Source organism: Aplysia californica, unplaced genomic scaffold (assembly GCF_000002075.1).
Source record: "Aplysia californica isolate F4 #8 unplaced genomic scaffold, AplCal3.0 scaffold00158, whole genome shotgun sequence".
In the NCBI taxonomy this organism is placed as follows: domain Eukaryota; kingdom Metazoa; phylum Mollusca; class Gastropoda; order Aplysiida; family Aplysiidae; genus Aplysia; species Aplysia californica.
The window spans coordinates 882003-904851 of NW_004797428.1; the positions used below are offsets into that span (position 1 = coordinate 882003).

The 22849-nt window shown below is 42.6% G+C and overlaps 1 protein-coding gene across 2 annotated transcripts in view; it reads left to right on the plus strand.

Moving 5' to 3' along the window:
* The window catches only part of LOC101846210, a gene marked incomplete in the record, with an annotated part of 51622 nt that extends 32052 nt beyond the window's left edge, over window positions 1–19570 (plus strand). Inside the window, 9 exon segments of one of the 2 annotated variants that reach the window (XM_013082094.2) lie at window positions 283–375; window positions 704–818; window positions 2528–2607; window positions 4227–6582; window positions 9698–9834; window positions 11082–11221; window positions 14375–14503; window positions 16084–16313; window positions 18786–19570. In XM_013082094.2, the coding sequence (XP_012937548.1) occupies window positions 283–375; window positions 704–818; window positions 2528–2607; window positions 4227–6582; window positions 9698–9834; window positions 11082–11221; window positions 14375–14503; window positions 16084–16313; window positions 18786–19228 (3723 nt within the window). 2 annotated transcript variants of the gene reach the window in all.
* Window positions 19571–22849: the final 3279 nt, after the last annotated feature.

Genomic DNA, 22849 nt, shown 5'->3' on the forward strand with positions numbered 1-22849 from the left:
GGGTGTTCACTATGTGCGTGTACCCTGTGTGCATGTTTCCCTGTGTACGAGTTTCACTATGTGGGTGTTCACTATGTGCGTGTACCCTGTGTGCATGTTTCCCTGTGTACGAGTTTCACTCTGTGGGTGTTCACTATGTGCGTGTACCCTGTGTGCATGTTTCACTATGTGGGTGTTCACTATGTGCGTGTACCCTGTGTGCATGTTTCCCTGTGTATATTCCCTATGTCCATACTAGACTATATCTTGTTTGTTTATTTGTTTGTTTGTTTGTTTGTACAGAGGCACCAGAAGGAGCTGCAGTCAGCGCTCAACAAGGTTTTCCTGGGGGACAACAAAGTCAGCGTACAGGAACTGTTGGACGCTTCCTCCCTGGTCAGTAGCGGGTGTCCTCGTCAATAACCAGGATGCCGTTTTTCTTTTATTTCCGGTGGGGGGGGTTCTGTTATTTTGGACATTGTCCGTTCTTAAATGCGTGGTGTTTCTGTTAGGATCTTTGTAGTATTGTTGAACTGATATGATGTTGTTTTGTATCATTTATTGCTTCGTCACATGCTAATTCTACTATTCTTACAATTCTACAGTTGCGAGCGCCGTAGAACCTTATTAAAACTAAAAACTAAATGATGTTGTGTGATGATAATGATGTTCTGTGAACAACAAGACTTGCATTGATGACACTGACTGTGTTTTTGCTCCCCAGAAGAGACGTAAGCCGGTGCATGACAACAACTCGACGGTGTCCTCCCAGCTGAAGGTGGTCCTGCGCCGGAGAACGGCCGTCTTCACCAAAGGTGGCCGGGCCAGGAGATTTTTTGGTAAGATTTTCCCGCACTGAGATAAGATCAGATCTGATCAATTTTATTGGTCTACGAGGGAAATCTTGGGGGGGGGGGATGTACCAGAACAGCAACGATCAAAGATTCTGGGTCCACACAGAAGTGCACTTATTTCATCCATCTTCAATGATACATCTATACTGCCGTGCCGAGGCAGAGCCACGTATCTGCACTTTTTATGATTTTGAGTTCTGTCGCACTGCATGTGGGCGTGGCCCTTTTGTTACGCCTGTTTGCCATAGTGAAATATCCTATTTGTAGTGCAGATACGTCTTCCTGCCTTTGACACAAGATGCAGAATGGGTATATACGTCCATTTAAACGAAGATGCAAAAATTATTATACCTCGGTCTGCCTCGGCACGGCAGTATACAACAATGCACAGCTCATTCACACGGGTGTACCCAAACAAACAAACTAACAGTGAGAGTAATGAGAAGGAGAGTGAGTAGTGGAAGAGACCTTTATCCGAGGGGTTCATAAACAGATTGAAAATTACCTAAAAGATACCTAAAAATAATTGGGGGGGGGAGGGGGGGCATTTGTAGAAGGAAAAAGATCAAGGATGGAGATGCCAACAAGAACCATTTTTGTCTTTTTGAGTCTGTTGACAAAGCCAAAAGAACTTCAAAGGTGTATGTCCCTTATCTCACTCAATCCCTTTACCGAGATATTTCGGTCAGCTCGCAGGCTGCGTTCAATCCCTCGACTGAGATAACTCGGTTCTATAGTTTTGTTCCATATACTAGTTATTTCATTCCGGAAAACGTCCTCAAGTTTTATATAACGCCAATTTGTTATTTCCCCGGCCAATTCTGCCTAGAGGAGTGCTGGAATTTTGTTCCTACTGTCATTACACATGGAGAAATCACAGTTTTTATAAAGTCACTTTCAGCACGATTGTTCACACTTATCAGCTGAGCATGTCTCACTACCGATTCTCTCTGCCTTTCTCACACATACTTTTTTTTAAATTCGTGAAAGTACTCAACCGTCTTTATTATATATGACATACAATATATTTATAGATCTAGACACTCTCAAGCATATTTGAATATCAATGTAAGCTTGCTCTTGCTCATTCGCCATGAAAGAAAATTATAAGCTCTGAAAAAAGCCAAATTTGTTCAACACCCCAAAGCAAAACTACTACCTAAGCTACATACTTCATATTTGCTATGTCTAAAGATCCATCTTAAGTTGTACTGTGTGCCTAATTTCAAAGCAGTTGAATGATATTTATGGTTACTAGTGGGCCCATATATAAGTGCCAAAATGACCGGTTTCTAGGTACAATTTCAGGAAAAACTCACGGGATTGAGTGAGTTAAAAGCATCTTTGAATCCATTGACAGAAAGGAATTAAAACAATATATTTTTCGGGCCTTCAGTTCAACAACAACGAACCGGCGTCTGTGGTATAGCAGGTAGGCACTTCACCGTCACGTGCAGGAGACCCAGGTTTGAACACGGAGTGAGGAGATTTTTATTGATTATCTGTGTTTTTTTCTCCTGGGAGGTTGTATCCCTCTCAGCCTGGGTGAGCCCTGAGAGTCAGGGTCGGGATCCCACCTCCTAAATGGTCTAAACTGTGTTGGTGGGGGTATGATAGGGATGTAAAAAACACTGACTTTTAACAAAAGAAAGACATCAACGACCCAGTTTTGTTTTGTTTTGTTTTTTCCTCAGACAAGGAGACTCGGTCCCCGGAGGTGATTGAAGAAGAGGTGGCCCAGCTTGAGCACTCGGTGCCAGCCATGTTGATCAAGGTAAAAAAAAACACTTGTCGGCTATTCCACGGTAACTGACGGGACAGAAAAAATGCCTCATTACTCATTTGTCCCATCCGTTACAGAAACTAAGCACGCAACAGACTTTGCATAAAGTGCTTTTTTTTTCCAAATGACTGCATTTAATACGATTCTTCTTAATATGTCTTTCAAATGTTCTGATCATTTAAAGTTGAAATAAATTAATTGATTATGAATTGCAGTGTAAGAAAATATAGTCCAAATGTGAGGCATCGCGGTGAAATCAGGCACTTGTCAAAATAATCAAATCCAAGAAATTGGCACTTTTTTAGCCAATGGGCAATTTTTTTATAAATTTTCTTTTTTTTTTAGCTCGACACTTTTTAGGTCCATTTAAAAACACATTTCTGTGTGAATTTTACTGAAAAACCTTGATTTAAAGGCATAAAATATGTCATTGTTCAGTCTTCAAAGACTCTTTAGCTATCAGAGTTACATTACCAAACTTTGGCGGCCATTTTCTTGCTAATTTCACCCCTGAAACCAGGCAACCTGGCTTCCTTCAATCGCAAATATCTGGAGTTTAATTCTAGATAAATTGGATATAGCAAGGCAGATAAATCAGCATTCAGATGCTTGTAACCCCTCTTTGGGTGAAGAAAAGCACATAGACACGATGAGAGCAAAGAAAGAGCTAGAAAGACAGATATTTTAGTTTTAGTAAGTTTTACAGCACTTATAACACGGTTAGGTCATGTAAGTGCCGAAGATAAGATATGTTACAAGAGAGTAACAAACATAAAAAAAGAAGGAGGAGAGATAAAGACGATGGATGTTTGATAGGAAAGAAGAAGCAAACCACACCAGAGCACTCAACTTTGGTGAAGAAAAGCACACCGACACAAAAACTGTCATATGCTGCAGGGAAGAGCAAGACAGACAGACAAACATGAACAGAGGGGGGAAGAAAAGAAGTAGAACCAACCACTTGCACCCTCCAACCACCCGCAAATACATTCGAAACTAAAAGAGGGCCATTCATTCTCGAGGGAAAAAGTGGGTTGTTACTAGTGAGTGCTCTGGTGTGGTTTTCTCCTTTCCAGTCAAACATCTATTGTCCTCATCTCTCCTTCTTTTATTTGAATGTTCTCTCAAAAAACACTATTAGCACTTTTTATCTTTGGCATTTATTTGACCTAATTGTTTTACTGGTGCCGTAAAGCTTTTACTAAAAGTTATCTTGCTCTTTCCCTGCACCAAGTGGCAGTTATTGTGTCGATGTGCTTTTCTTCACTGATAGTGGGTCATTGGTGGGTGCTAGGTGTAGTTTGTTCCTTCTTTCTTGTCAAACATCTATCATCCTTATCTCTCCTTTTTCTTTTTTTTGCATGTTACTCTCTTGTAACACCTCTTATTTCGGCGCATATACAAGATAATTGTGTTTTAAATACTGTAAAACTCTAACTAAAACTAAAAACTCTGTCTGTCAATCTTTTTCCCGACACAAAATGACTGCTATCGTGTCGATATTGCACCGGAAGTAGGTGGTTGGTGGGTGCGCTGTGTAGTTTGCTTCTTTTTTTCCCTGTCAAAGATCTCTCCTCTTTATCTCTCCTCCTTTTCTTCCTATGTTTCAGAGTCTGGGCAGTGATCGAGCCTACTTGCGCGACATGGTACGCTCCCAGCTTTTGACTGCCGAGGAAGATTACGCGTCGTTGTTAAACCCTGAACAGGATCCAGATTACAAACAAAAGCTGCAGGAGTTGAAGAAGTTGGAGGCGAACGTTCAGGCTGGGAAGATGGCGGAAAAGACGAGGACCCAAAAGTTGAGCCTGCTGTCACAGAAGGTCCGACAGTTGAAGCGAGCACTCACGGAATGGTGTACCATAGCCAGGAGGGACTCGGAGACAAAAGTCTGTGCACTCAAGGAGGATGGCGACTATCTGGATTCGCTGTTTGACAACAACGACGACGGCCCAGAAGGGAATGGTGAGAGGCGGCCGGGTTCGGGCGTGTCTGAGGGAGTTGCCAGCGCTGAAGGTCACAGCTCGGGTGTCAAAGGTCATGGTTCGGGTGTCAGTTCCAAGTCTAGCAGTGTGGAGAAGCAGCGTTTTTCACGTGAGGTGGGGATCGGTGAAAAGGCGGCTATTGTTGAAAAGCTGCTTTCGGATGGTGGAAGTGAGACACGAGATCGGTCTGACGTTCTGGGTGCGGATTCAACTTTGGAAAATGTGTCATCGGATCAGATTGCGGACGGTGGCGAGAAATGCTGTTCGGATACTTCTAGCATGGAAACCTCTAGCTTGGATACCTCTAGTACTGATACGTCTAAACCCTCCCCTTCCCAGACACAGGGCAGAGAGACTCGTCATGAAGTTTCTGCGGAAACAGGTCATTTGATCGGCACACAGGACAAAACTACAGAGGAACATGTCGCTGACGGCGGTGAAGCAATTGAGAACAAGGAGCTGTTGGCACCAGAAGTCGCTGCTGGTAAAAGCCAAGCGTCATCGCATGCAGCCGCGCACAGCTCAAGACAATTGGCGGCGGCTGAAGGTTGTGCGGTTGTAACTCCACCGCAGGGACATAGTTCTAAAGATGGAGGACTCTGTCCTAAAGATGGAGGACTCGGTCCTAAAGATGGAGGACTCGGTCCTAAAGATGGAGGACACAGTTCTAAAGATGGAGGACATAGTTCTAAAGACGGAGGACATAGTTCTAAAGATGGAGAACTTGGTCGTAAAGATGGAGGAAACGGTTCTGAAGTGCTGTCTCACAGCAGAAGTCCAATCAGAAAGAGGAAGGGCAAGGAGAAGAAGTTGTTGCCCCCGGCCAAGCGAGTGAGAAGTCAGAGGGAGATAGACGCTGACCGCCAGAGTCTGGTCAGGAGGGAGAAGAAGATAGTGAGCTGTCTGCCCAACTTACCACCGTGCAGCGCTACAATGAGGGCCCTGAAGACTTTGCTCATGGTGCGACGCTCCCTGGTGCTCAAGGCCGGCCCCCTGTATCGACCACAGGACTACGCTGCTGCCAGGTCGAGGGAGGCTACCGTCCATCTCATCACCGAGTCCCAGGAGAGGGTACCCGGGGAAAATGACGAGGAGAAGATGGACACTAAAGGAAATGTGCGTCGTGATTCGGCAGACATGGAACGGTTGCCGCAATCAACAAACGACGTGGATTTGTGCGAGCAGGCCAAACAGTATAAGGGGTTTGTGAGCCGCTCCATCCTCAACTTTCAGGAAGCGACGAAACCAGAACGAGCCAACGAGAAGCACTTGTCGATTTTGAGTGATTTTGACATCCTGGGAAATGAGCCGATAAAAAAACGACAAAGACATAACTCGGAGCTTGATGAAAATCAACAATTTAATCGCCCTGTGCCGTCTATCTGCTCAACTGATTTGAGTAACGTAGAGGTGATGCCCCCTCAGTCGACCTGCCGCAGTGACTACAAGGTGGTCTTGGGCTACTCGTCGAGAGCTGGCGTAGAGAGAAAAGAGAGAGAGCTTCGCCAGCCAAAGATCATGCACACCAAACCTCAGCGGGTCGTTCAGGAATCCGATACGTCTGGAGAACCGCAGGAGGAAGTGGTCATTGTGGAAGGCACAGGGGCCAGAAACACGTTCCTCAAGCTGGAACCCGAGGCGGAGGATAGATCGTCGGGCAGTGAGGGGAGAGATGGAAATCCACAGAACCAGGAAGTAACTCGGACAGCGACAGAGACGACTTGTGAGGTGGGAACTAACTCACAGCCATGTGAAACGTTCACCGCTGTGGCATCGAGTCAATGGGGGAAAAGTTGTGAGCGGGGCAGGGAGAACTTGGCGGAATTGTGCGGTCCTGCTGGTGACACGGGGGTCGATGCAGCTCGGGTCGTGCAAAGTCAAGAGGTCGCAGGGGTCAGTGGCCAGGGCTGTGTGGCAACTGGAGATGGGTCGGAGGACAGGTCTGGCTGGAAGCCTGCCACCAACATGTGGGGAGGGAGAGCAGGTGAGTCCTCTCTGACAGTTCAGATTTGTTTTTGTAATGTTTGGGTAGGACGTCCTTTTCCCCACTGAAAGAATTTTTGGATTGGAAGATGTCATTTCCCTGTTGTAAGAATTTGTAGATTGGGAGAAGTTACAGGACGATTTTTTAAATTGGGAAATATTATTTCCCTACTCTAAGAATGTTTAGGGTGGCAGATGTTATTTCCCCTCTGTAAGAATTTTTAGGATGTGAGATACAGTATAACATGGACAGGCAGAACACAGAAGACTTGAAATGATGCAGCCATCGAACTGTGCTGCGGTCCCGTGGTTTTTTTTCTTCTTTATCTTTGTAAGAAAATTACACGAAGCTCGAACACAAACATGAATACACCCGGGGGCGATGCTACTGACTGAAGTGTCTTTAGGCCTTTCCCATGCACAGTAGAATTGTAAATGGGCTGATTCATCAATGTCATGCTCATAAATGTGCCTGAACTGCAACAGGGAACTGCTGCTTTTTCTTTCCTAATCCTTACTATCGTCATTTTTCCTCTACTTCTTTTGTATGTTTGTCACACTCTTGTGACCCGCTATTTCTGGAGTGCCTTTCAGTCAAAGCAGACTTTGTGCTGTTGAAGCTAGAGAGGTGAGCAGAGTAAGCCTGATTCCCTGTAAGAACTTCTCTGTTGACATCCACCCTTTGGCGCTCATATGACCTTTTGCAGTTTGCGAGCGCCGTAAAAGCTCTACTAAAATTTTTGGAAAAAATGGAATAGTCGAACTAATCACGCTTCCGGAAAGGTCTAAAGTCTATGTCCTTTGAGGTGCACTTGAGGCTAAAGAATTTTTATTTTTTTTATAAATAAAAAAAGGCAAAGTCGTTAGAATACCACCTTCCACCCTCCACAGAAGCAACTCACTACTAAATGTGAAAGTCGGTAGAATACCACCTTCCACCCTCCACAGAAGCAACTCACTACTAAATGTGAAAGTCGGTAGAATACCACCTTCCACCCTCCACAGAAGCAACTCACTACTAAATGTGAAAGTCGGTAGAATACCACCTTCCACCCTCCACAGAAGCAACTCACTACTAAATGTGATATTTTTAGCGCACTGCTCGACCCGCATGCCTGGGCCCTAAGCCTAGCTAGTCTTGTGGGAAGCGGGCGAGAAGAAGGGTTGTGCATCACACTCACACGGTCAGCCACCCCAGCTCTCTTTGCAAAGGACTGCACGATTGGTGGGAGAGGCAGGGTAGGGCCGCAGTTTTTTTGCCATCGTGTTGTTGATTACTGTTGCGATATGCTTATCCTATCAAATTGTTTATGTTGTGACAAATTTGAAGTGGTCACCGTTTGATTGGTGCAGACTACAGACCTTTCACACTGACCGGCGCAATTAAACTGTCTTGGTACCGGTAGGCTCATTACCAATCGATCTCAAAAACGTTGCTCATCATGTTTCTCATTCTCGATCTGTCAATTTCAAGTTCAGCCGATGCCATAACGCTGTTCTCGTATCCCTCGAACTAATGAGGCTGGTCCCGACGAATTCGGGCTCTCACTGTTATACTGTACTATTTTCCCCCCTGTAAGAATTTTTAGGATGGGAGATGTTGTTTATACCCTGTAAAAATTTTTAGAATGGGACATATTATTTCCCCCTTGTAAGGATTTTTAAGATGGAGTGGGAGATGCTATTTCTGCCTTGTAAGGATTGTTAGGATGGGAGATGTTAAAAATGTATTTCCCCCCTGTAAGAATGTTTTGGGTGGGAGATGTTATTTCTGCCTTGTAAGAATGTTTGGTGGGAGATGTTATTTCCCCCCTGTAAGAATTTTTTGGGTGGGAGATGTTATTTCTGCCCTGTAAGGGTTTTTAACCCTCTGTAAGGATTTTTAGGGTGGGACCTATGATTTCCCTCCTGTAAGGATTTTTAGGATGGGAGATGTTATTTATACCCTGTAAGAATTTTTAGAATGGGACATATTATTTCCCCCCTGTAAGGATTTTTAGGGTGGGAGTGGGAGATGTTATTTCTGCCTTGTAAGGATTTTTAGGGTGGGAGTGGGAGATGTTATTTCTGCCTTGTAAGGATTTTTAGGATGGGACATATTATTTCCCCTCTGTAAGGATTTTTAGGATGGGAGATGTTATTTCCTATCTGTAAGGATTTTTAGGATGGGAGATGTTATTTCCCATCTGTAAGAATATTTAGGATGGGAGACACCCCAAGTTAACATCTAGTCTCAGCTGGGATAGAGCAAATGGATAGACAGCCTTGAGAATAGTCACCCCTACCGAACTGATTCAAGAGCACCCTATTGGGCGCTGGAACAAGGGACATGGGCGTCCTAACTTAGGATTCCACCCTCAAAACTAACTGTGTCCTTACCATGATATCCACTGAGCTAAGGGGGGCGCCGTCTTTGTACATTTTTATTTGAAAGAAATTATAGTTTTGTTCTTTTTTACCCGAAGGGTGAGGATTTTTTTTTTTACAGTGACAGGAAGAACAGTGAGTAGAAGAAGGTGTAATAACAGGTTCAAGTGGTCGGCCACTCAGAGCGGTTCAGTTCCCTGTTTCTCGAGCGAGCGTTGGCAAAAATATGTTGGCCTGGAAAAAAACCCAGGTTCTTTTGGTGTAGAGTTTTCCAAATAGCAAAAGGATAATTGGTGCCTTCTTTTTTAATCTTTTTTTTTTTACATTTTTGAAGGAAAAAGGGGGGAAGTTTTGGCAAAAGCAAACAAAAAATAAAAGCTCAGAAAGGTTTCAGTCATATTCTCAAAGCCCTTTTGTCCTGCAGAATTTGTTTTTGTTTTTTGTTGGGGGTTTTTTTTTTCTAATTGTGAACAGGAATTGGCAAGGCTCAGAAAGGATTGTTTATCTTTTTTTTTCAGTCATTTTCTGAATGCTTTGCAATTCTGCCGAGTCCATTTGCTTTTTTTTTTTTCGGACGGGGTTTTTGTGTTTCATTTGTTTTGGGGGGTTTTTTGTGGTGTTGGTGGGGTTTTTAGGGGCTTTGGGGTACTTTTAGTGGCTTTGGGGTTTTTTTTTTGGTTTTGGGGTATTTTTAGTGGCTTTGGGGTTCTTTTTAGACCTATATTTGGGGGATTTTCTTTGTTTTCCAGTACCAGTGGGGACTCTGCTGAGCACTCGGGACTTGCGGCCGCAGGAGCTGTCCAAAGTGACGCTGGTGGGCGTGGACGCCAAGGAGAAGAGCGTCATCCACTTCCGGGCGGACCGGGACGTGTTCAAGCCTTACGAGGTGAGGGGATTGGTTGGTACAGGAGGACTGGTGTTGGTGGGGACGGGAGGATTGGTGTTGGTTAGGACTGGTGTTGGTGGGGATGGGAGGACTGGGAATGGGTGGGGACGGGAGGATTGGGAATGGGTGGGGACGGGAGGATTGGTGGGGATAGGAGGATTGGTGGGGATGGGAGGATTGGTGGTGGGGACGGGAGGATTGGGGATTGGTGGGGACGGGAGGATTGGTGGTGGGGACGGGAGGATTGGTGGTGGGGGACAGGAGGATTGGTGGTGGGGACGGGAGGATTGGTGGTGGGGACGGGAGGATTGGTGGGGACTTGGGGATTGGTGGGGACGGGAGGACGGGCATCTGTGGTGGAGTGGCTAGGTGTTTTCTCATCGCATGCAATAGACCCCGAGTTTGATTTCCGATTGGGAGAAATTTTGATCATGTACTTGTACCTCGGTCTCTCTGCAGGGATGTTTTATCCTTCTCAACCCTGGGTTGGCCGTGACAATACATAAACCAGGCCTGCCAACCATTCCACGACCGCAGTAGGAATTTGTCTCAAAATCCTCCCAAAAAATAAGAATAAGAGTTTGGAGGGATAAAACGGAAATGAAGCTTTTAAATTTTGGCCAACTCTTCTCTGCCTGATCTGGTCTCATTGGCCGTAACAAAAACCACAAGTCGTCTCTTCCTTATTTCTTTTATTTAGTTGGTAAACTATTCTCCTTTACAGACGTATTGGTCGTCATCAGACATTGCTGGACTAGCTACATGTATTATTATTATTATTATTATTATTATTATCACTATTATTATTATTATTGTTGTTGTTATTATCGTTATTATTATTATAATTATTGTTATTATCACTATTATTATTATTTAAATTTTATTATTAATGTTATTATTGTTTTTATTATTTTTATTGTTTTTAGTAGTAGTAGTATTATCACTATTATTATTATGCAATATTATTATTATTATTATTATCATCATCATTAGTAGTAGTAGTAGTTTTATTACTATTATTATTATTATTATTATTATCATCATTAGTAGTAGTAGTAGTTTTATTACTATTACTATTATTATTATTATCATCATCATTAGTAGTAGTAGTAGTATCCCTATTGTTATTATTATCACGTCATTATTAGTAGTTTTTTTTAGTAGTATCATTATTATTATTAATATTATTATTATCGTTGTTGTTGTAACTACTATTATTATTGTTGTTGCTGTTCCTCCACTTCCAGGAGTGTCCCCTGTCGTACGTGGAAAACCCGGCGGATCGTGGGGCCGGCAGCTCCCGGGTGAAGCAGGTGAGGCAGGCGAGTGGTGTGAAGTACATGAAGGCCCTGAGGGAGACGGAGGAGTACAGGCTCCTGTTTGCCAGGTGAGGACGTCGTGGGAGAAACTGGGAGGTGGTGGTTGGTTGGGGGGGGGGTGTTTGTGGCTTACTGTCAGTGTCACTTGCTATCGGTGTCACGTTCTGTCAGTGTCACTTGCTGTCAGTGTCAGTGCCGCTTGGTGTCAGTGCCACTTGCTGTAGGTCAGTGTGACTTGCTGTCAGTGTCAGTGTCACTTGATGTCAGTGTCACTTTCTATCGGTGTCACATTCTGTCAGTGTCACTTGCTGTCAGTGTCAGTGCCACTTGGTGTCAGTGCCACTTGCTGTAGGTCAGTGTGACTTGCTGTCAATGTCAGTGTCACTTGATGTCAGTGTCCCTTTCTATCAGTGTCACATTCTGTCAGTGTCACTTGATGTCAGTGTCACTTAATGTCAGTGCCACTTGGTGTCAGTGCCACTTGCTGTAGGTCAGTGTGACTTGCTGTCAGTGTCAGTGTCACATTCTGTCAGTGTCACTTGCTGTCAGTGTTGTCACTTGATGTCAGTGCCACTTGCTGTCAATGTTGTCACTTGGTGTCAGTGCCACTTGCTGTAGGTCAGTGTCACTTGCTGTCAGTGTTGTCACGTGATGTCAGTGACACTTGCTGTCCATGCCGCTGACACATACCTCGCTGTTGATGCCACTGGCGAAACTGTCATTTTACCCATAAGTTCTTTCTGGAATACAGAATACAGGGTGAGGCGAAATTATGTTAAAGCTCGAATGTATAGCAAAAAAAGTTACAGACATCATTGAACTTGAGGTACTCAGAGGGGCAGTGCCACTGACTGAAGTGTCTTTAGGCCATTTCCAAAGGGGGGACTTTTCTCAATCATGCACAGTAGAATTGTAAATAGGCTGATTCATCATGTCACGCTCACAACTGTGCCTGATCTGCAACAGGAAACTGCTGCTTTTTCTTTCCTAATCCTTACTATTGTCATTTTCCTCCACTTCTTTTGTATGTTTGTCACACTCTTGTGATCTGCTATTTTCGGGGTGCCTTGATAGGTGAAGCAGGCTTTGTTCTGTTGAAGCTAGAGAGGTGAGCTGAGTAAGTCTGATTCCCTGTAAAGATTTCTCTGTTGACACCCACCCCTTGGCGCTCATATGACCTTATGAAGTTGCGAGCGCCGTAAAACCCTCTACTAAAAATTTTTAAAAACTGAACTTGAGGATAGAATATGATATCAGGTATTTCCTGTGAGATGTGTGTCAAGGCACTACATTGTTCTGTTGGTCGGGGGTCTTTGTGCATTGATCATGTTGGTGACCAGCTCGAGACTAGTCAGTAAGTTCTGGATGTGGGTGGTTGGCAGGTGCTCTGATGTGGTTTGATTCTTCTTTCCTATCAAACATCTATCTTCCTTATCTCCCCTTCTTGTTTTTTATGTTTGTTACTCTCTTGTAACAGCTCTAATCTTCTGGCGCTCATATGACCTTATGCAGTTGCGAGCGTCGTAAAACCTTTACTAAAACAATAAAACAAAATTCTGGATAAATGATTTCTCCTATACTAGTGGTAATATGTGAGCCGCTCGTCAAAATAATGAAATCAAAAGAAACCAGCATTTTTCCGCCGGTTTGGCAATTGTTATCGAATTTTTATTTTTTAAACAACACCTTTTATATCCACTTTTATAACACAACTGGAGAAGCTATACGGGCCAACAGATTAACTGAGCGGGATGGTCCAATACATGACAAATGCCGGACTTCAAGTATGATGCAATCGAGAAGAAGTAGAAGATATTCATTTAAAAACTCATTTCTGTGTGGATTTTGCAGAAAAACGTTGATTAAAGACAAACATTTTTAATGTGTAGTTTTCAAGGACTCTAAAGCGTTGGAAATCACCTCGCTTTGGGAGTAATTTTCTCGCTAATTTTGCCTCTGAAATCAGGCGACCCCCACCGTGGGTATTTTTTTCATCAAAAGCTCGACAAATGAACATGATACTAATAACTTCACATACCTGAAAATTGACGAGGGCCTGATTCCACCGCGTCGTGACACATTTCTCCCATACTAGGGGTAATATAGTTCTGACTCGCCCTGTATTTCCAAGATGTCTTCTGTTTGTCTCCCAAATACAGACTGTGCTAAAAACATAGGTGCCAGTGTTCCTGATAAATCCTGAATTCCTGATTTCTGAAATTGTCAGGATTTTGTAACATATTCCTCTATTCATACTTATATATTTAAGTTTCATGTCATATTTCGTTTGATATAGAAATAGTCTGGATATAAGATGCGTCAGACAATGTGATCCATAAATTTTGGGTCCCTGTGCACACGCTTGCATGGGATCCAGATTTGGGGGTATTTTGTTGCCGGTTAGCACCTCCTCACTCAATCCCACGACCGAGATAACTCGGTTCTAGTTGTGTTCCGTGTACTAGTTATTTTGTTTTGGAAAACGGCCTCAAGTTTTATATAATGTAATTTTATTATTTCCCCGGCCAGTTCTGCCTAGAGGAGTGCTTGAATTTTGTTCCTACTGTCATTACACATAGAGAAATCACAGTTTTTATAAAGTCCCTTTCAGCACGATTGTTCACACTGATCAGCTGAGCATGTCTCACTACCGATTCTCTCTGCCTTTCTCACACATACTTTTATTTTTTCATAAAAGTACTCAACAATCTTTATTATACATGACATACAATATATATATATATATATATAGAGAGAGAGAGAGAGGGAGGGAGAAATCTAGACACTCACAAGTATAATATTTGAATATCGATGTAGGCTTGCTCTTGCTCATTCCACTATGAAAAAAAAGAAAAGTCAAAGCCCCAGAAATGTCAAATATTTACAATACCCCAAAACAAAATGACTACAGGTATATACTTCAAATTTGGTTTGTCTAATGTTCCGTCTTCGGTTGTACTTTCTGCCAAATTCCATAGCAATTGGGTGATATTTATAGTTACTAGTGAGCCCTTACATAAGTGCCAAATTGACCGGTTTCTAGGTACATTTTCGGGAAAGATTCCCGGGATTGAGTGAGTTAAGATAAGACACTCCAACCTGCACCCAACCCCCCTATCCCCAACCCCCTCCCACCCACGCCACCTCCCAGTTGTATCAATGGTGGTGCAAAAACACCTACATTATATATTTTTTTTTTTTTCCGATGTTTTTCCCCTCAGGTTCAAGGCGCTGTTCGTGTGGCCGGGCCTGTTGTCCACCATGCAGCCCCCGTCCATCCCACAGCCCCCGGGCCCCGGGATACGCCGGTTCACAGCTGTTGGGCTCAAGGAGAGGAGGACGTATCCCTAGTAAGACTCGCGTGTCGTTCACTTTTTCATTTGTCTTTGTCTGAACACCTACGGGACCGGCCTCACACTTGGCTTTCAGTTCCCTAGGACCGGAGCTGCCGCCGGCTGTCTGACTGTGCGAGATATGTGGTAAGGCTACCGCCAGCTGTCTGACTCTGCGAGATATGTGGTTAGGCTACTGCACTCGTAATCGTGAGGTTGCGGTTTCCGGGGTTTGAACCGTGGGCCCGAGGTTGTGTCCTTGAGAAAGGCACTTTACACGAATTTTCCCCACTTCACCCAGGTGAAAATGGGTACACAGCTATAGGCAGTGAAAGATCTTGTCAGTTTGTTAGTGTTTGAGCGCTTAACCAGCTGCTTGCACTGTATGCTTCCAAGGAAGCTGAGAATGTTTCTGAGTTTTCTATAGTCCTGTGGGGTAAAAATATAGTGTAAAGCGCTTAGAGCTTGCTTTCGAGTGGGGATATGCGCCATACAAATGCTATTTCTTCTTATTATTACTCTAATGTGGATAACTAGAGAGGTAAGCTGAGTAAGCCTGATCCCCTGTAAGGACTTCTCTGTTGACATTCACCTCTTGGCGCTCATATGACCTTTTGCAGTTGCGAGCGACGTAAAACCTCTACTAAAACTAAAAAATTTATTCCTTTGACTTAACATTTCTACCGGCGTTCCTTTAGCTAAGCTGCTGTCAATGGGTGGTTGGCGGGTACTCTGGTATGGTTTGCTCCTTCTTTCCTATCAAACATCTGTTGTCCTTACATCTCCCCTTCTTCTTTTTTTGCGTTTCTTACTCTCACTCTCATGTAACACATTTTATCTTTGGCACTCATATGACCTTATCATGTGTTAATACCATTAAACTTTTACTAAAACAAAAAGTTTGTATCAGGGAAGCCATTTTTCTGGTTTGTTTTATGGTTTTTCACGAACAGTCCAGTTTTTATAATTTATGTCTGTTTTCTGTTCAACCTCTGATTAGTTGTGTCATATAACTGTTGGCAAATAATATGCTACTTCGCAAATTTTCAGGTATATCTATCGTCCTGATCTCTCCTCCTTCTTTTTTGTGTTTGTTATTCTCTAGCTACACCTCTAATCTTCAGCACTTGTATGACCTTATTGTGTTGCAAGTGCCATAAAACTATTACTAAAACTAAAAAACGATATTCAGGTGCTTCCACTAAATCCCGAGGGGAATTCCTGAAATATTTGTTTCCATCAGTCTTTTTTAGAGTTATGAGATATAATGTAATAAAAGTGTACTGATTTTTAAGTGAGAACACACTGTACTGTTTGTGTGTTGACGTTGTATTTGCAAAGCATTCTGAGCCTGTTCTTCTACACTTTGCAGTCACTTGGCGCAATAATGCGACAGTGAAAATTATCTGTTCCGGTCACCTGGTGCCAGGCCTGAGAAGTCTGTTGCAGTTGCTCTCTTTGCTGGGTGACCAGATGGGGTAATTTTGTGTTGCTGGCTGTGTGACTGCAAAGTGTTAACTGGGGTTGAGCGCTATGTAATTGTCATATATTATTATTATTATTATTATCATTATTATCATTCTTTTCTTTACAACAAGCCTGAAACACCTTTCCCGGGTTCAGAGAAAGCATTTGAAGGGCGTGGCCGTCCTGAAGGAGAGGAGAACTCTGGGGCTGGAGGAAAAGAAGAGTAAGAAAGGAAGAAAACCGTCTGCCCCCAGTGACTCGAGGTCGAGGGAACTCCGAGGTGGAGAACAGCAGCAGCAAGAACAACAGCAACAAGAGGATAATGCTGAACCAGGGCCGTCCACCTCCCAAGAGGGGACAGGTAGGTCTACAATTGTTGGGAAAAGCAAGATGGATTTTTTTTTAAAGATACCGTGCAGTCCACTTAGCTCTCACAGTACAAAAGGTTCTTATTCATATTGTGAGGCAGCTTGGTGGAATCAGGCTCTCGTCAAAATTATCAAAGTTTTCTGCAGGTTTGTGACTTTTTATCAGTTTTTTGTTTTTTTGGCTCAACACCTTTCATGCCCATTAAAAAACTCATTTCTGTGTGGATTTTTCAAAAAAAAGGTTGATTAAAGGCACAAAAAATGTACATTTTCACTTACCACGGATTCTTAAGCTAAGGAAATAACTTATCTTTGGCGGCCATTTTCTCACTAATTTTACCTCTGAAAACAAGAGCCCCCCACCTCCTTCTTTCGCAAATATCTCGACTTGTACTCAAGATAAATGGATACTTTTTTCATCCAAATAAAGACAAGTGAACAAGCTTTAAGATACAAATGATACCAATAACTCTACATGCCCAAAAATTGACGAGAGCCTGATTCCACCACACTGCCTCACATAGGGAATAACCCTCAGGTACCGCACCAGTTGAGAACGCTGAATTTTAAAAAACCTTCACAGCCCAAGAAACATATTTTTAAAATACAGTTTAACAGATGCACTAAACTCCCTTAGTAGAAGAGAACAAGTCACGATCTTTCGCCTGCGAACACAACACATACCACTAAATTCCTACCTTAATAGGATCCGCAAGGATACCCCACCCGACTGCCCGTTGTGCGACTGCCAGGATAAAACAGTACCACACCACCTCTTTAACTGCCCAGCACTTTGCGACCTGCGTAGCACCTACCTACCTGCCTCCCCAGACATCGGAAATACTCTATACAGCTACAAAGCACAGCTGATGAAAACCTGTAAATTCTTTGCCATATCAGCAGGCCGAAGGGCTAGAACCGAAATGGCCGCTGGATCGGACAAGTAAAGTAAAGTAAAAGTTCAGTTTCTTCAACCATTCAGCTATCACTTCGAGAGACTTTCTTTGGTATATTTCCTTCAGTCCAGTGGCTCCGTTTGTGGTTTAAACCAAAATCTGGCAGATTCATGGATTTTCTTTGGTTAAGCCAGATTTTTTAAATTTTATTTAATAAGATTGCTTCAATAAAATGGAAGAAAAAAATTGGGATTTTACTTTCTTTTGGTTTACCGCTATTTTCAGAGTGACCTTGCACTATTTAAGTAGACTGTGTGTGTATTTGTTGCATCTACGAACCGCTTCTTAGCAGGTGGCTGGAGGGTATCACTGGCAGGTCCTACTTCTTTTCTTTCTTTGTGTTGTTTCTGTCTTGAACTTGCTTTTCCCCTGCACTAAATGACTGTTATTCTGCCAATATGCATCTCTGAACTCAAACTAAAAAAAACTTCTTGCTTTCAAGTTCAAGCTCATAAATTTTGAAAGAGGACAACATTAATCTTGTTTATGTTGTTTAAAGTACAGGGAATAGATTGAAAGATTGTCAGCAAACTTTTAGAAGTTCTAAGCCATGGAAGAAAAAATTTCAGGAGAGAGGAAAAACCTCTTTCATTCTTTTAAAATTTTTACCTGACACATTATGTACCTTTTATTGCTTTTTTCCACCGTTCAGAATCTGAGTGGGTGGTTGGTGGGTGCTCTGATGTGGTTTGCTCCTTCTTCCCTATCAAACGTCTGTCGTCCTTGTCTCTCCTCCTTTTTTTGTGTATGTTACTCTCTTGTAACACATAATCTATTCTTCGGCACTTATATGACCTTTTAGTGTTACAAGTGCCGTAAAAAAAACTCATATTAAAATTTCCACAAAATTATATTTATGGAGTAGACCTACATGCAACCAGTGCCAGTGTCACAGATTGAGAAAACTACCTTGTGTGTAATGTTCATTTATTGTGTGTACCTTCTCCGTGTGTAATGTTCATTTATTGTGTGTACCTTCTCCGTGTGTAATGTTCATTCATTTATTGTGTGTACCTTCTCCGTGTGTAATGTTCATTTATTGTGTGTACCTCCCTAGTGTGCAGTGTTCATTTATTGTGTGTACGTTCTCCGCGTGTAATACCGACTGAAGTGTCTTTAGGCCATTCCCAAACAGGGGGACATTTCTCGTTCATACACAGTAGAATATTAAATGGACCGGTTCATCAATGTCATGCTCATAACTGTGCCTGATCTAAAACAGGGAATCCTAATCCTTACTATTGTCCTTTTTTTCCTCTACTTCTTTTGTATGTTTGTCACACTTTTGTGACCCACTATTTCCGGGGTGCCTTGATAGTCGAAGCAGATTCTGTGCTGTTGAAGCTAGAGAGGTGAGCAGAGTAAGTCTGATTCCCTGTAAGGACTTCTCTGTTGACATCCACCCCTTGGCGCTCATATGACCTTATGCTGTTGCGAGCGCCATAAAACCTGTACTAAAACTAAAACTGAGTGTGTAATGTTCATTTATTGTGTGAACTTTCTCCGCAGAAGCTGCTAGCGCGGGGCAGAAGATGGGGAGGAAGAGAGGCGCCACCAACTTCAAACACTACATTCGCGTGGAACCATGCAGACGCAGCTCTCGGATTACCCAGAAGCAACAGACTTTGTTGGAGACCTTGACCGCTGCAGGAGAGAAGCAACAAGAGGAGGAGGAGAAGGAGAAAGAGGCAGCGGGAGAAGAGGAGAAAAGGAAGGGGAAAGAGGAGAAAAAGAAGGGAAAGGAGGAGAAAGAGAAGGGGAAAGAAGAGAAAAAGAAAGGGAAAGAGGAATCGTCGCAGCCGGGTGCGCCTCCCAAGTGGTGGAAGGAGGCCGTTCTGGCCGCGATGGTGTCGAAGAAAGCGCTGGAGGACGAGGGCGGGGCGGACAACGAGGTGCCCATCTCAGACGATGCCGATTTCCAGGACAAGGGGAACTACTCCGACGATGACTAGAGTGAGGAACTGAGTTTGCTGGGTTTATCGAAGAGATAAACCTCTTGAGAGTGCAAGAACAGGGAGGAGGGCGGGAAATCTGCCTTGGCTCTCTTTGTGATTTGTCGGGGGCGTACTGATTACTTGATCCTGGGAACAACATCATAGCACTTCGGACATTGCCGTACGTGCTCCGCTCCCCACTCCAATATCCACCTCAGAGTCCATCAGCTGATCGTTTCGGTGTTCATTTGGTTAATAACCTGTCCTGAAGAGCCTCTGTATACTTCCACCCACCAGGGCAGTGCTACTGACTGAAGCTGTCTTTGGGCTATTCCTAAAGGGGGGGATATTAATATGTTCTTATGCACAGTAGAATTGTAGATGGGCTGATTTATCAATGTCATGCTTATACTGTACCGGTACAACATAGGAGGAACTGTTGCTTTTTCTTTCCTCATCTTTGCTATTGTCATTTTTCCTCTGCTTCATTTGTATGTTTGCCACTCTCTTGAGAACTGCTATTTCCGGGGTGCCTTGATAGTCGAAGCAGACTTTGTGCTGTTGAAGCTAGAGAGGTGAGCAGAGTAAGCCTGATGCCGCGTTTGGACTTCTCTGTTGACGTCCACCCCCTGGTGCTCATTTGACCTTAGCAGTTGCGAGCACTGTAAAACCGTACTAAAAAACTATAATTTTAAAAAACCTCTGTATACGGTTCCCTTGTCTCATCTGAAAATGTTTGTTTTGGTTTGGGTCGATTATTAGTTTGGGTTCATGGAAAACTTTTCTGTGATGTCTGACTTTCAAAATTTCAACTATCAGCCATGAGCAGGTGGTGGGTGCTGTGGTATGGTTTGCTCCTTCTTTCCTATCAAACATTTATCATCCTTTGCTCCCCTTCTTCGTTTTTGCGTTTGTTACTCTCTTGAAACATTTCTAACCTTTGGCACTTATATGTCCTTATTGTGTTGCAAGTGCCATAAAACTCGTACTAAAACTAAATTTTCGACCCGCAGTAAATGATTTGCTTCCAAGAAAGCAAAAGCAGACAGTTGAGACATGGAGAAATTCATTCGCAACAACAGCAGTGGGGATACTAAGCACACAGCACTGCAAATACAAACAGAGAGAGAGGCAGTGAGAATATTTATGGGCTGGTACAGCACTCAATATTATATTTCTTGTTGTGTGTATGCATGAGTACACCTGACCTTTGTAATACCGCTACAATTGTTAACGAACCAAGACAAATTTCTCCCTGCAACTGCAAGATGAATAAAGTTGCTGCCCTCAACATTACAACAATTGCTATGACATACAGTATACCGCATGTTCTAAATAACATTTCCTTCATCAGGTAGATGAGGTTATTTTTGTGTGTGTTCCAGAAATTTAGTAGAAAATGAATATTTTATTTTGTTGCCCTTGTGATAAGACCAGCAAATCTCAGTACATGTAGAGTGAAGTTTTATAGAAGCAGCAAAACTTATCTGGTTTCATCTCACAGCAACAAAGCAGTATAGGAGGGAGGGTTGTCTGGCGTTATTTCTAACATTTTGGGAGCATTTGTAGTCAAAACTCAGACCTGTCTAAGACTGATCATAAGAAGTGGATATAATTTACTGTCATTCATCAGTTTTATTGGGTTCTTTTGTTATGTTTTTTGGGTTGGCCTGCTTATCACAAGGGCGACAATATGCCCTGATTAAAATTAAGATACCGAATTAATCTCAACAGTTGTGGGATTAAGTTCATTTTCAGGAATTCTGGTGTAGTAGTAGTAGGCTGTACTGTTCATCCTCAAGTACTAGTGAAGATGCTGTCTGTGTCAGTCTACGCGCTAGTCCTAATCGGTCGTGTGGTTGCAAAACTTGCAGTCAAACTTACCCCAATTTCATGCGGCCTATTGGATTCATCAGGTTGAGCCGAAGCCAGCCAGATTTTCCTCCATGGATGGGGTAAAAGCTTAAAAGCTACCATTTTGGCACAATACTACTACCAAACTCGACTAACTTCAACTGTGACCTTAAAAATCCAATGTGTTTGTTATTCAAAGTTGGGAACTGAATTGGTTATATTGTGCCAAAATGGTAGCTTTTGCCTCATCCATGAAGTAAAACCTGACTGGCCTCGACTCCGTCCGATGGTTCCAACTAGCAATGTGTACGCTGGGTGCATTAGGAATTATTTTTTTTATTTTCTGGTATGAAAATCAGTGTCTGTGTTACTGTGGTGCTCAAGTAATTGGTGAAGCAACGTGGTGAAATCAGGCGCTTGTCAAAATAATGAAATCTGAAGAAAAAGGACTGTATTTTCCACCAGTTTGGCAATTTTTGTCGAAATTTTGTTTTTTGGCTAAACACCTGTTTTGTTCTTATGAAAACACATTTCCATATAAATTTAACTGAAAACCCTTCTTTAAAGGCACAAAATATGTAAATTTTCAGTTTTTAAGGACTTTTAAGCTATTGAAGTTACCAAACTTTGGTGGCTATTTTCTCATTTATTTAACCACTGAAACCAGACTACCCCCACCTTCTTTAATCGCAAATATCTCGACTTCTATTCAAGCTAGATGGATATTAATTTCACAGAAAGCAAGGCAAATGAATAAGCTTTCAGATGATATGAAAAACTCCACATGCCCAAAAAATGACGAGCGCCTGATTCCACCGCGTCATGACACATTTGTCATCATGACTCATCCTATCAGTTGCAGCAACAAAACAGTTTACATTTTGTACCTTGCAAGTAGTTCTGTCAGTCTAATCTAGTTATTTACTGTTCATAATCTTGTTGTTTGAAAACTCTTTCAATCTACTTTATTTTCTGTTTTGGTTTTTAATGTTGTTGTTTGAAAACTTTCATTCAAGTTATTTTCTGTTCTTTAATCTTGTTGTTTGACAACTCTTTCAGGAAGTTTTGTCAGTCTAGTTAATTTCTAGTTAATTTCTGTTCATAATCTTGTTATTTGAAAACTTATTCTATTGTGTTCGTCAAAGTCGAATAAAAGGCAAGTGTGACGAATAATAACTGCTGTGATTATCAGTTTTTCATATAATTTATACTTACGTCATGGGGGTATAAAAAATTAAAGATTTTTTGTCAAATTATGGAACCCGAGTTATTTATTGCTGAGCCTAAAACTAGAAAAATTTGGAGAAGGTGTATTGTAGCCCCCACCTTAAAAGAATGAACTGTTTTATCGAGTATCTGGATCTTTCTGCGGGGACGCTGCGTCCCCCACCCACACCTGGTGGGTCTTGGCAGGTAGGGGTATAGCAGCCCACCTCCTAAATTATCCAAATGGTGCCAGTGGAGAGATGTATCATGGGGTGATAGAAGAGTAGTAGAGAGATGTATCATGGAGTGATAGAAGAGTAGTGGAGAGATGTATCATGGAGTGATAGAAGAGTAGTAGAGAGATGTATCATGGAGTGATAGAAGAGTAGTGGAGAGATGTATCATGGAGTAGTAGAGAGATGTATCATGGAGTAGTAGAGAGATGTATCATGGAGTAGTAGAGAGATGTATCATGGAGTAAGTAGTAGAGAGATGTATCATGGAGTAGTAGTAGAGAGATGTATCATGGAGTAGTAGTAGAGAGATGTATCATGGAGTAGTAGAGAGATGTATCATGGA